Source organism: Coffea arabica, chromosome 3c, assembly GCF_036785885.1.
Source record: "Coffea arabica cultivar ET-39 chromosome 3c, Coffea Arabica ET-39 HiFi, whole genome shotgun sequence".
Classification (NCBI taxonomy): domain Eukaryota; kingdom Viridiplantae; phylum Streptophyta; class Magnoliopsida; order Gentianales; family Rubiaceae; genus Coffea; species Coffea arabica.
This window is the reverse complement of record NC_092314.1, coordinates 19,244,668-19,257,330: the sequence shown is the minus strand read 5'-3', so window position 1 is coordinate 19,257,330 and position 12,663 is coordinate 19,244,668. Positions and strand designations below refer to the sequence as shown.

General features: G+C 33.9%; 2 protein-coding genes and 1 pseudogene across 2 annotated transcripts; all 3 read left to right on the top strand.

The window, feature by feature from the left end:
• The first annotated feature begins 2,739 nt into the window (after positions 1-2,739).
• On the top strand, positions 2,740-3,450 carry LOC113735738 (uncharacterized). The gene is made up of 2 exons (XM_027262731.1): positions 2,740-2,974; positions 3,026-3,450. The coding sequence occupies exons 1-2, from the start codon at positions 2,740-2,742 to the stop codon at positions 3,448-3,450; spliced, it is 660 nt and encodes a 219-aa protein (XP_027118532.1).
• Positions 3,451-3,670: 220 nt separating this feature from the next.
• On the top strand, positions 3,671-4,519 carry LOC113735737 (putative F-box protein At1g47730). Its single transcript, XM_027262730.1, has one exon. It carries the CDS (start codon positions 3,671-3,673, stop codon positions 4,517-4,519), a length of 849 nt encoding a protein of 282 aa, XP_027118531.1.
• A 5,507-nt stretch (positions 4,520-10,026) lies between these two features.
• LOC113735736 (probable polyamine transporter At3g13620) lies at positions 10,027-10,764 on the top strand (annotated as a pseudogene).
• Positions 10,765-12,663: the final 1,899 nt, after the last annotated feature.

Here is a 12,663-nt window from a genome sequence, read left to right as displayed (position 1 = left end):
CTTCTTTATATGTAATTGAGTTCTCTGAGAACTTCGAGTTGGTAGTAATGTCCTTTAAATGATAATGGCTTCTGAATTTGTTTTGGACTGTTAGAAGTTTAAAAAGAATGTTACTATTTTTCCAATTTGTTAATTGTGGAGTTCATGGATTATTTGAATGTTTCTATTATGCCCTCAAGCTTATCCTACTGTTTTATTGATGAACATATCCAAAGAGCTTTTGCTCTGTTCACTTTGATCCAACTTCAGTTATTTCAGGTAAAAGACACAAGTAACCACTAGCAGGAACAGTAGAATTTAACCATTTCTACTGGAGCGGGACAAGGAAAGAGGGAAATGCTGTCAAATCAAACTTCGGCTCTAAACGGTATAATTATTTGGATGTTTTAGCACATGGTCGTTGATTTTGACTGAAAAATTGTTTCTACCTAGCGGTCACATGCAAGACACGCAAGTCTTCTCCGTTCAAATTAAACAATTTACCGTTTTTGGAATAAATGTGACAAAAAATTATTAATTCATGTACTAAATGTATCGTGCCTAAAAGTTTGGGGACGAAATGTGTCTCTAGTTCAAAGTTAATGGACAAAAAGTGGATTTTGCCCAAAAATGGAGAGAGCAAAATTTTTGGTTCATTCATCTAACTGCTGCACTTTTACTCCTGAATGATATTTTGGAGGGGTATTGGGGAAGAACTATCAGCAGCGTATAGAAAACGAACAATACAAAAATGGAAAATGAAATTTAATTCTAAGATGACCACTTGCTGAAACCAACATATGCAAGCAAACTTTAATTCATGCACTAAATTTTGAAGTTGAATTGCCAATTCTCCCGTCGAAGATGCCAGTTCCACCATATCTTGCTCCATCCATCAAGAATATATTCACCGAACAGGGGCAGCAGCAATCATCTTCGAGCTATTGTTTCAATACTAATTACTCAAATTCCACTTTATCGTGTGCAACTTTCACCACCAGCATCACTTTTTGCTTACAAACTGAGCACGGTGTTCAATTTTCCTTTTTTTTTTTTTTTAATGTTAAGTTCCATTGGATTTGCCAACCATAAAAGTATGAGTTGATGCAAGCTTATGTATGTAGTAGCACAAAGATGATTACTTTGAGAATGGGATAGATTGCCCAATGATCAATAATAGAGAATTCATAATGCTGTTTCAAAATTTGGTCAAGTTTTTTATAGTGTCGTTTGCTTGCAGTTTTGCCATGTTTAATTGCTATTATTGTTATCAAGTAATTAAAAAAAAAAAAAGGGAGAAATACAGTTTTGGTTTTCAAAATTTAGCATACGTGCGATTTAAGTTCCCGAAATTTGGGTTAAAACAAATTTGGTCCCTAATCTTTCAAATTTAAAGTACTTCTAGGATAAGTGACCAATTTTTTTCAATTATTATCGGAATGGAGTCACGTGACCCTTGTCTAAAATTAAAAAAAAAAAGATCATCATGATACTAAAGTTTAACCGCTCACATAATCACATATGTGTAACTAAATGAAAGGGAGAAGTTACTAAAAAGATGAAGGTATACATTTAGATATCCTAGTGGTTTAGTTTTCGTTTTCCAATAATGCCCATATTATTAATATTAATGATTTTAATCTATTTCCAAACATGAATGTGATTCTAAGCATTATTGGGGTTTTTAACGTCTACCAACATTTAAGTTTTGTTTTAGAATTAGAATCCCTTATGAAATAGAAATTGATTTAGAAAGGTTATAGGTTAATTGATTTGAAAATTTTTTCCATTAAAATTTAATGACCAGGCATTAGTTAGGCTATATTCTTAAAAATCTTGACTAATTTTGTGTATATCTACCTTCTTAGTTACGTTCAAAGGTAGACATTGCTAACATATATCTAATTCTAGATTAATTTTAATAGAATAAGTGACCGCTTAATAACTAAATTATGTTCCCAAGATCGTTTTTTTTTTTTTTTTTGTGGTTATCCATTAAATCCCGGCCTTTAAATTCCATCTTGGAAAATAAACGCATTGATGTAAATTTCCATCTGGAATAGAGTTTTAAAAATAGATTCCAGAATTAGTGAAGGACACGAAAAAATTTTAGCTGGCTAATTTAGAAACTAAACATGAATTAGAAAACAAAATTTATGTAAATTAATTTTACAAGGAAAAATAGGCGCCAATTGTGGAGAAAAAAAGAAAAAAGTAAAAGAAAAAAAAATGACAAAAATGAAATACAGATTGAACGAATCACTAGTATAATTTGGTATTTAGAATGGCTCCTATGCTAAACTTTGGGGACCAAAACTACATTTTTTCCTTAGGAAAAAAAAAAATCTGCTTTCATTTAAAGGCGTCCTGTTTGCTCGTGGAGCCAAAACAACGCTTTGCTCTTTTTGAAGTCTGGTTTCTTGGCAACTCAGCCACTAAGCAACCGCTCGTCTAGTTTGTTACAACTGATATAAATTAGGCATTAAAGTGCCATTCCATATTGATGCTCTTCTTTTTTCAAATGCTTCTAATTTTGCGGCTTTGGAATCTATTTGTGGGTGGAAATTTTCTCTCTTCTTCCCTTTTATCGACCATTAACGAAATACTCCTCATTTGTTCTACATTCCTGAATTCCTCTACCCTTAAAAAGAAAGAAAAGTTTATTTTCCGAGTTTGTATATTTTTGTGCTCACCAGTTGTTTGATATTTTGTCTCTGAGAATCTGCATTGCTAGTACTACAACTACCGTGCGACAAGGTTATGGATGCTGAGGGAAGTCAGGTAGTTGCTATCAAACTTGATTGGTCCAACTACACAACTTGGGCTTATTTGATGAAAAATTATCTTATTAGCAAGGACGCTTGGAAATATGTTGATGGAACTCTTGAGAAACCGGTTGAAGGGATTGAAAATTATGCAGAACTTTTATCTGAATGGGACACGGTCAATGCTAAAATACTCACTTGGATTAACGACTCTGTGGGACCGTCAATCGGCAAGCATTGATAGAAATTCAGTTTGGCTAAGGAAGTATGGCATCATTTAGCAAGAGCGTTCACTAAAGTCAATATTGCTCGGAAGTACAAGTTGGAGAATTTCTTGCGAGGATTAGTTCAGGGCGACAGAAGCGTTCCAGAATTTTACTCTCTGATGACAAGAATATGGGATCAGTTGGCTACGATGGAGCCACCAGAATTAACAAGTTTGGACTATTATGTAAAGTTCCGGGAAGAGCAACGCTTGTTCCAGTTCCTTGTGCCTTTGAAACCAGAATTTGAGCCTTTAAGAAAACAGATTTTGGTTAGGTCACCACTTCCAAGTGTAGCTGATGCTGTGAATGAGCTCATTGCTGAAGAACCTAGATTACCAATAGGCATTTCAAAGAAAGTGGGAAGCCATTGCCGTGCTAATCCTTGTCTCATTCCAAATCAAGTACTTCCTAATGAGATGATATGGGAAATCCTGACATAGCTTCCAACCAAGTCCCTGATGCGATGTAAGTGCGTTTCCAAGCGATGACAATCAATTATTAAGGATCCGTCCTTTGCCAGGGAGCCGTGGTGGATTTCTAGGTCTCCTTATTTCTGAGCCCTTCCACTGGAGAAAAGATTCGACAAGAGATTTCTATTATCAAAGCCTGTTTGATGGCCCTGTTAAGTACCTTTCTCATCACCTAACCTTGGATCACGGCATGGAGGGAATGGGCTGCACTGACACTGTCAAGGGCCTTCTATGTTTTTACTACAGCAACTATTCGTACTTGTGCAACATTGCCACCCGAGAATGCAGACGACTCCCTGTTTCTAGACATGAATCCAGTTCTTGTAGTTACCATCTTGGTTTTGACCCCGCTAGTAGATTGTACAAGTTACTCAAGATTTGTCCAGTATACAAGGACTATGATGATAATATTCTGTATCCTGAGGACAATTCCGAGTTCGTTCTTAATCTAGATTGTGAGATTCTGACCCTCGGTGTTGACTCATCATGGAGAAGCATTAAGCCTGCACCTTGGGAAATCAGATCACGTAGCATATGCTTCACTGGAGTTCTATACTGGATGGAACCAACTAACTTAGGCCCTACGAATTCAGATAACCATCTTATTGCTTTTGAACTTGATCATGAGAAGTTTCAGATTATTCCCACGCCTAAGTTTTGCTATCCACTGCAGTTTGGACCTGGTCTAGCTTTAGTCAGAACGTGGTCCCATAATGAGGCAGTGATTTGTTATTACGGCAATGGTCAAGAGTCAGGGATGTGGACTGAGCATAAACTTGACCTTCCAACGTCAAGGAAGTATCGATTTGGACCGGTTGGTATACTCCCTGATGGAAAGGTGGTGTTGTTTGACGAAGATGCGGACATCCATTGTCCCTCCAAATTTTATATATATGATCCAACCGACGGGAATCTTGAAAAGACTGTGATTTGCAAATCACCTTCATCCTCAGACTTCATGGATGAAGGTATTCTTGGGTACAAGTCCTATTATGAGGAGAACATCATCCCATTAAGCTGTTTGATTGCAAGACCCTGAATGATATCGGGGCTTTTGTCTTATAGTTGGGAGAGTCAAATTCTAAGGGTGATTGGTTTAATTAACAAGGGTTTAGATTGCTGTGGATTTTGCCTTTTAAAGTTTGTCATTGCTGAGCGTTAAGGTGAACCTTTGTCCGTAAAGTTGGTGATCCTCAGTCTTGAAACAGGATACTGTATAATGAGGAGAAAATTATCCGTTAAGCTGTTTGACTGCCAGCCCCTGAGGTGGGCATTTTGGTTTTAATGCTGAGAGGCCAAAAATTAACCATAACTAGCTCCAATGACCAAGAATTTGGATTCTCATTACTTTTGTCATTTGAACTAATCAACTTTTCCTTGAAAGTTTTTTTTTTTTTAAAAAAAAGATCCTTGAAAGCTTCTTTGTTTAAGATGTTGTGTCCAAGGATTCTTCAACATTGCACATTGACAACCAGCGGATGCAATCGTCCCTCGGTTCAGGCTATAGATGTATCAAAAAGCAGAAGAAGAAAGACAGGGACCTCTGAATATCGCTTGCCAGCAGGTAGTAGTCACTAGTAACAAAGTAGTACAAATTTTTTAAGAAGATGGCATTGTCTGGTTCTGATAATAAAGGCTATTATGGCAGAGTTGGGATGATAATCCACAAAACACAGGAAATTTTAAAACTTAAGATTGGTTTTGTTTGGGATTTGGACTTATTAGTATTAATTTATAGATTAGAAAAAGATAGGAAAATCAACATAAGCATAATAAAGCAACCTAAAATCTGATATTTATCAAATTAAGATCGTTCGAAATCAACATGACTAATTCAATCAGCTTATGGGAACATGTTACAGCCTACTGGTTGGGGGAAAAGCCTACTTCTAACAAAGATACTCTCCAGAAAGGATGCATAACGTATAAGCTCATCATTCTATTCCGAGCATCCGGTGTGACTAAGCAAGGAAACTTGACGATTTTAGTTTTTGTTATTTCAATTATCCCCTTATTAATTGATGATTGAAGTTTCATATTATACTCTTTTATAGTTTTTAATTTATTGTGATGATTAAAATTCATTATATTATATCTATTGATTTAAAAGAAAATAATGGTTGATGACAAGAAAAAATGTTAAGCATTGGAGACTAAGCAGGGTCGGATCTTTGCTTTTTATTTGTCCAAAAATACCTTTCTCTCTAATAATTAGATTTATTGCATTTCAATAATAGCAATAATTGTAGCAGTTCGGAAAAAAACTGTAAGCTGAATTAAATTTGAATTATGAAGACAATAGACAAAATATAACACTCCAAACCAATGTGTCTCTTTGTATTCTATTTTCTTTGATTCCATTAAAATTTTTGATTACTTACAGACTAATTAAATTATCAAATCTTCAAAAATATTAATTTTGATACCAAAAGAAAGTGCTCTTAGGAGATAAAATCTTTGTCGTTTGTGCTTCATGTCAGATTCTGCCCAAAAAATAGAAAAAAAAAAAAGAAAAACTCAATTATCTCTACCAATGAAATTTCAATTTTCAAAAAATGAATAATTAGACATAAAAAATTTATATATGTGTGGATCATTTATACTCCATCATTAATAGAAATAACACACAAAATAATACAACGAGTTCAGCTTCAAAGAATATATATCTCTTCATTTTTAAAAAAATGGTGCATAAAACATTATATTGGGGATTTCATCATGCAACTAACAAATTCAACTTACATAACATGAAAAATAATAATGGTAGAGCATGCAACCAATATTTATACAAAAAATTATTTTTATTTTCTTTTTTTGATCCTCTCACCCCATTTCACACCCTTTTCATCCTCAATTATTAGGCACAGGATTTGAGTTCTGAACTTTAACATTAGAGAGAACTCTAAGAGCTCTCATCTTGCCACTATACTAACCCCAATGATTGGCAAACAATTAACTTTTGTTTAGCGTGCAAATTCAGGTCATTCAACTTCAAAAGAAAAATAAAAATTGTTCATATATCTAATTAAGAATCAAAGAATTTTAGTGGTATTATTATATTTTGTTTGTCTTGGAAAAAGGAAATAGTTAGAAGTATCGATATTGTACATACCATTGAAAATATTGATACTTTTGTCAAATCATTTCATATTGGTCAAATCTTTATTTTCTTAAATATTAAATTTTCATCTTTTTTAATTAATTGTCCTTAAAGCCATTATTGTAATTTGAAAGAGACTGAATGCATCCTTTATTTTTTATTTTAAAATAATGGTTTTAAGGACAATTAATTAAAGAAGATGAAAAATTAAATAAAAAAGAAAAGAGGGGATTGGGTTGGGTGGTAAGGTGAAAGATATTATAAATATGAATTCTTGGATTCAAAACCTCCCATTTATTAAAAAAATAAAAAAGAAAAAAAATATGCAAATAATAAATTTGTTAAAAAAATTTCACAAATAAATTTTAATGTATGAGAAATATTATATTTTATGATTTTATAATCACATGCAAAACACGTGACCTATTATGAGTATATATATGAGTCCATCTCTAAAAAGTTACTTAAAATCACGATATTTCTAAGTAATAGATACAAATATCAGGATTCCTAAAGTCAAGGGGTGAGCCATCTTTTTGCTTACGTCGTTAATCATTTAGTCTAAGATTTTTGTATGTAAAAATTAGTTGGTAGGCTTACTGTTCACTAATTTTCGTCTACCATATTATGGGCAATTTGGTCTTTCAATGTTTGTGGTGCAATCAGAAGAGCTTGCTACTTGGCTCAGTACAGATATGACTCTCTCTAATGTCTTTGTTTTAGTTGAGCATAGGTTCTTGGAAAGTTGGATTGCTCTATTAATTTGTATTTGTTGTTAGATTGTGGTTTCTGGTTGGAATAGGTTGACATGAAGAGATTCATATCTGCTATTTAAGGAATAGCCCATAGTTCAAGTTGCAGGGCCTTTACTAGCCATTCTTGGCTTTCTCATCTTTTCCTTTATCCGGAATACTCCTGAAACTCTCATCAATTCATAGTTGAGCTCCTTGTTGCCTTTCTTGGAAATGGTAACTTTGTCATCTTGGCTGATCACGCTTTTGGCCCCTTCTAGGGTTCTCTCATTGAAATATGAAAATTTCTCAGTGATGTCATCAACATTGCTACCTTTCCAGCTCTCTACATTGATTATCTGAAGAAAACCGCCCCCATCTTTGTTAGGAAATTGGTTTAATTTCTTTTAGGTAGAATTCCTATTTGGTGTGGGAAGTAACTAGTTTCCTAATTGGATTTAGTTACTTGAAGTAGTAGTCAAGTAAATTCCTATTTAGCTAGATACCATTTTCTACTCTATATGAGTTTAGGAAATAGTATTGATTTCCAATTGTTATTTGGTTTATTGGGCAATAATGTTCTCTATAAATAGGTAGGTTGGCATACTACACAAAGAGACACAAGAGGCACACAAGGAGACACAAGGGGTATCGTGTAACCTTATACATGGGGTGTGAGAGAGGGTTCTTAAGAGATGAGAGATGGCATACAAGGGTTGGCCTTGGGTTCAAGTTGTATTCTTGTATAGAGTTTTCCTCTCATAATAAAGAACAGGTTTCTCTCCGTGGACGTAGGCTCAATGGTAGAGCCGAACCACGTTAAATATTGTGTGTCGTTTATCTTTCATGCTTGTAGCTTATTCCTCATTAAATTGTTGTGCACTTGATATCTCAATAGTTATTTGTTTCACGCCTGGATCCTAACAAGTGGTATCAGAGCTTGGTTGTGAGACTGGGCTGCTCAAGGTTCGTAGTTGGATCCTAGTTAACTACTGAGATCAAGTGGATTGGTAGTTGTTACCAATTGAACAATTTAATGGGTGATATCCTTGTTTCAATAGCTTGGCAAAAAGCATTGATGGTGAATGATGAGAAGTCAAAAAGTACGAAAATACTTGACGGTGAATCTAGGCAGGTGATTCAAAGGTCAAGGAAAAAATGGAGTCCAATTTTGATTTTGGACATGAATCGATGGAGACTTTCTCACACCTCCAACGGTTGATTCTTCATCCCGGTGAATTTTAGATTTTGGTTATGTTTTTTAGGTGGTGTGGCACGTGTCCCAAAGAAACAAGGAGATCTAATTTCTATGCGCCAAAGACTCTGACAGGTACGAGTTTTTCGTTTTAGGTGGAGTCTTGGAAACCACATGTGGCAAGACAGTCCAGAGGATGGGAAGAATTATGGTGATTTTACCACTTAGTTGCCTCAATGGTTAGGGTTAGCGCTCACAGAAGGGGGATCCCGGATTGCAAATGGTGGTGAGAAGAAATCCTGCAAAGGGAGATGGCGAATTGAGGCACCTTCGCACGAGTCAACTGGAGGTTGGACTCGGGGTAACTACACATGTTCATTTGCCGATTGAATCAATTTGGTGTCAGGACTGTATTGATTCGGGTGTGTAGTTTGGTACCATATCATTTGGTAGTTGAAGGCAAATGGTTGCTAAAAGAAATTTTCGCCAAGGTGGAGATTTGTTAGGAAATTGGCTTAATTTCTTTTAGGTAGAATTCCTATTTGGTGTGGGAAGTAACTAGTTTCCTAATTGGATTTAGTTACTTGAAGTAGTAGTCAAGTAAATTCCTATTTAGCTAGATACTATTTTCTATTCTATATGAGTTTAGGAAATAGTATTGGTTTCCAATTGTTATTTGGTTTTTTGGGCAGTAATGTTCTCTATAAATAGGTAGGTTGGCATACTACACAAAGAGACACAAGAGGCACACAAGGAGACACAAGGGGTATCATGTAGCCTTATACATGGGGTGTGAGAGAGGGTTCTTGAGAGATGAGAGATGGTATACAAGAGTTGGCCTTGGGTTCAAGTTGTATTCTTGTATAGAGTTTTTCTCTCATAATAAAGAACAGGTTTCTCTCCGTGGACGTAGGCTCAATGGTGGAGTCGAACCACGTTAAATATTGTGTGTCGTTTATCTTTCATGCTTGTAGCTTGTTCCTCATTAAATTGTTGTACACTTGATATCTCAATAGTTGTTTGTTCAGCACCTGGATCCTAACAATCTTTTCATCAAGCCGACCAATACTGTTAGGGACAAATAGAATTAAGGCCTACCAGTACTGTTGGTTCTAATTGGAGTTTTATATTTTGTTTATTGTCACGATAATTCAAATTAATTTAATTAAGGTTACAGTTGTTTTTCCTAATTGCTACAATTATTGCTACTATTGAAATTCAATAAATCTAAGTCTTAGGGAGATGGGCATTTTGGACAAATAGAAAACAAAGATCCAATCCTACTTAGTCTCTAATGCTTAACATTTTTTTCTTGTCATCAACCATTATTTTCTTTTAAATCAATAGATATGACATAATGAATTTTAATCATCATAATAAATTAAAAACTAAAAAGAGTATAATATGAAACTTCCATCATCAATAATAAGGGCATAATTAGAATAATAAAAATTAAGATAATAACAATAATTATACTTACACTTCAAAATACCAAGACTCATGGTACTTTTTATATAGTAATGAGACAGGTTTATGTGGTTGGGTATATAGTAGTTGTTTTTGGCATAATCTCATTAGCATGATTTATATTAATATCATTGATACCAACTCCACAAGTTCATCCTCACAGATCAATTTAGGCCTAAAGGGTGGTGTAAAAAGATTGGAATTTTGTTTTTCACTACACTATTTTGGAACCTCATTTTTTAGGAAGATGTTAGTACTATCACAGGTAAAGTTGATAAGTCACGAAAGATTTTTCCTCTAGCACTTCTGTGTGTTGTTATTTTGACTTGTTTAGACTATATTATACCCCTTGTAGCTATCAATGTGCCATTATTTGTTGAATAAATAGCTATCAATGTGCCAATATTTGTTGAATAAAGTTCATGAGAAACTGGATACATGTCTTATGAGTTATGCAACACAAATGATTTCAGGTAAATGGTTGAAAATTTGGATTGAAATTGGAGATATTTTATCAGCAATTGGCTGAAACTTAGTTGAGCAGGTTGAAGGAACAACTGAGATTGGATTCTTGCTTAAATTTGTTATAGTAATGTCAACATGGTTCAATACACCTTGGCTGTTGATATTATTATGAACTGCTTTTTCACTTGATCTTTCGTATATGAGCTATACAGACATGATATCATCAGCAAATTCTTGTATAGGTTAGGGATGCTTTTGGAATTTCTATCCTTCCTTTGGTTGTGGAGAAAATTCCCACCATGCAACGGCCTTATAAGTTCCGCTAAAGCTGCTAGATTTGGTGGTTACGTGCCTAATTATATTAGGATTTTTTGGTGTTTATAATGACTATAGTCACCAAGACTCTATGTTTTGGAAAATATTTTGATGAATGTTTATGTGATTGCTTGGTATTTGTTAATGAAGTTGTGCATGACAAAGAAGTGGTTCAAATTTAGTGCTGAGGAAGAAATATAAGCACAAACATGTTGCTATCTTTTGAAAATTCTTGTCAATGTAATTATAGAAAAAACAAGTTAAAGACTTTTCTACTTGTGTCTATAGCAGCTTACCTCCATGAATTCATGGAGTGAGACACATGTTTCCAAAGATTTTATTACTCTTGCCATTGATTCCATGTTTTGGAAAATTTCATAATTTGGCTTTGTCTTTTCTTGTATTACTTCAAGCATCACTAATTGCTACACTTAGAATTTATATAGCTGTTATTAAATTCTTATCCATGCAGCTTTATCTTTAGTAGTTTTTGCACTTACACTTTTACACTTCAAAGTGTCAAACTTTGTTTATTACTTGCTCTCTAAACAGAGTTTTATTCCATAGGTATCAATTACCGTGCAATGTACGGGCCTCTCCCATATTTTTAAATAGAAAAGTTTCTTAGTTGCATAAAATTCTTTTTTTTTTTTTTTGTATCAACTAGTCAATTGTCCACCGATGCATATTGTCTAACAATGCCTTATTTTTTGACTTCTGCTTTACACTATAATTTGGATTCATTTAACGACCAATTCAAAGAAGTTTGTAATTCTATCAAACCTAATGATTACATATGGCTACTTACACATGTGGTTTTTCAAAAGAAAACTTTTAAAACTAAGTTACTTCATTTTTCATATTACAAATGTATGATAGAAAAAGAAAATTTGCTACATATTCACATATTAATTGCATGTGCATACTATAAAATTTCAAGTTTCCTATGAGCTCTTCATATTAATTGATTATTAAGGAACGTCGACATTAGAAACTTTTTTTTTTATCTTATTTTCATCTTCAGATAATGGTTAAAGAAACCTAATTTGTAGTTGCAACTTAAACTAGGGGAGAATAGTTTAAGTTCAGAACTTAACAAAAGGAGATGAAACATGTATTTTTGGTACCCTAGATGTCAAATTAAAGTCAAGAAGCAACCAAAAGGAAAAAGTTCTTGACAAAATTTCTAGACATATATATGAAGAAACAAGAGCACAAAAATAAAAATAAAAACAAAAAAATAAAACACAACATAAACAATGGACACCTAAACTATGATCATTTATATCTTCTATGATCATGACATTGTTATTTCCTTTGCTGAAGTTATGTGCAAACAATATCAGGTGTTTGATGCCAATTGTTATTGTGTGATTTTTATGGTGTGCAAGAAATGAGTTTAGGTATATGGGAGTAATTTACGAGCATATTTTCAATTGACAAATTTCTTACATTGTTGGAGGTGGCTTCTTTTTTAATAGTCCAGCAATTACAAGGATATGAAGATACTTATCTATATTCTTTATTCAAGATTCAGCCTTCAAAGAAATTTAGAGTGATGCCTATTTTTGGGATTCCTCCATTGGTGGGTAAATTTAAAGTCAATATAGATGTTAATATGAGGAATTTTTATGCTTCTAGTGATGGTCTATTGCGTGATCATTATAGTAAACTTATCTTTGCTTTTTACAAGGAGTTTGGTAAAAATGTTATGTCCTTTTGGCAGTGGGGAAAGCTCTTTTGTTTGGGTTGCAACTATATCAACAACATGGAATCAGAGAGATTGAGGTTGAGGTGTATTCACAAGTCTTGATCCATCTAATTTTATCTAAGATGTCTTCTAGCTGGCCGATTTGTAATGTGCAGAATTGGATTGTGCATTTGCTGTTTTAGATTTTCCAGCAAATTTG

Bases quoted from the DNA above. Each gene is read 5' to 3' on its own strand.
- LOC113735738 (XM_027262731.1), top strand. From the start codon at position 2,740: ATGGATGCTGAGGGAAGTCAGGTAGTTGCTATCAAACTTGATTGGTCC. The intron at 2,975-3,025 runs GCAAGCATTGAT...GGCATCATTTAG, and splicing joins CTCTGTGGGACCGTCAATCG to CAAGAGCGTTCACTAAAGTC.
- LOC113735737 (XM_027262730.1), top strand. From the start codon at position 3,671: ATGGAGGGAATGGGCTGCACTGACACTGTCAAGGGCCTTCTATGTTTT.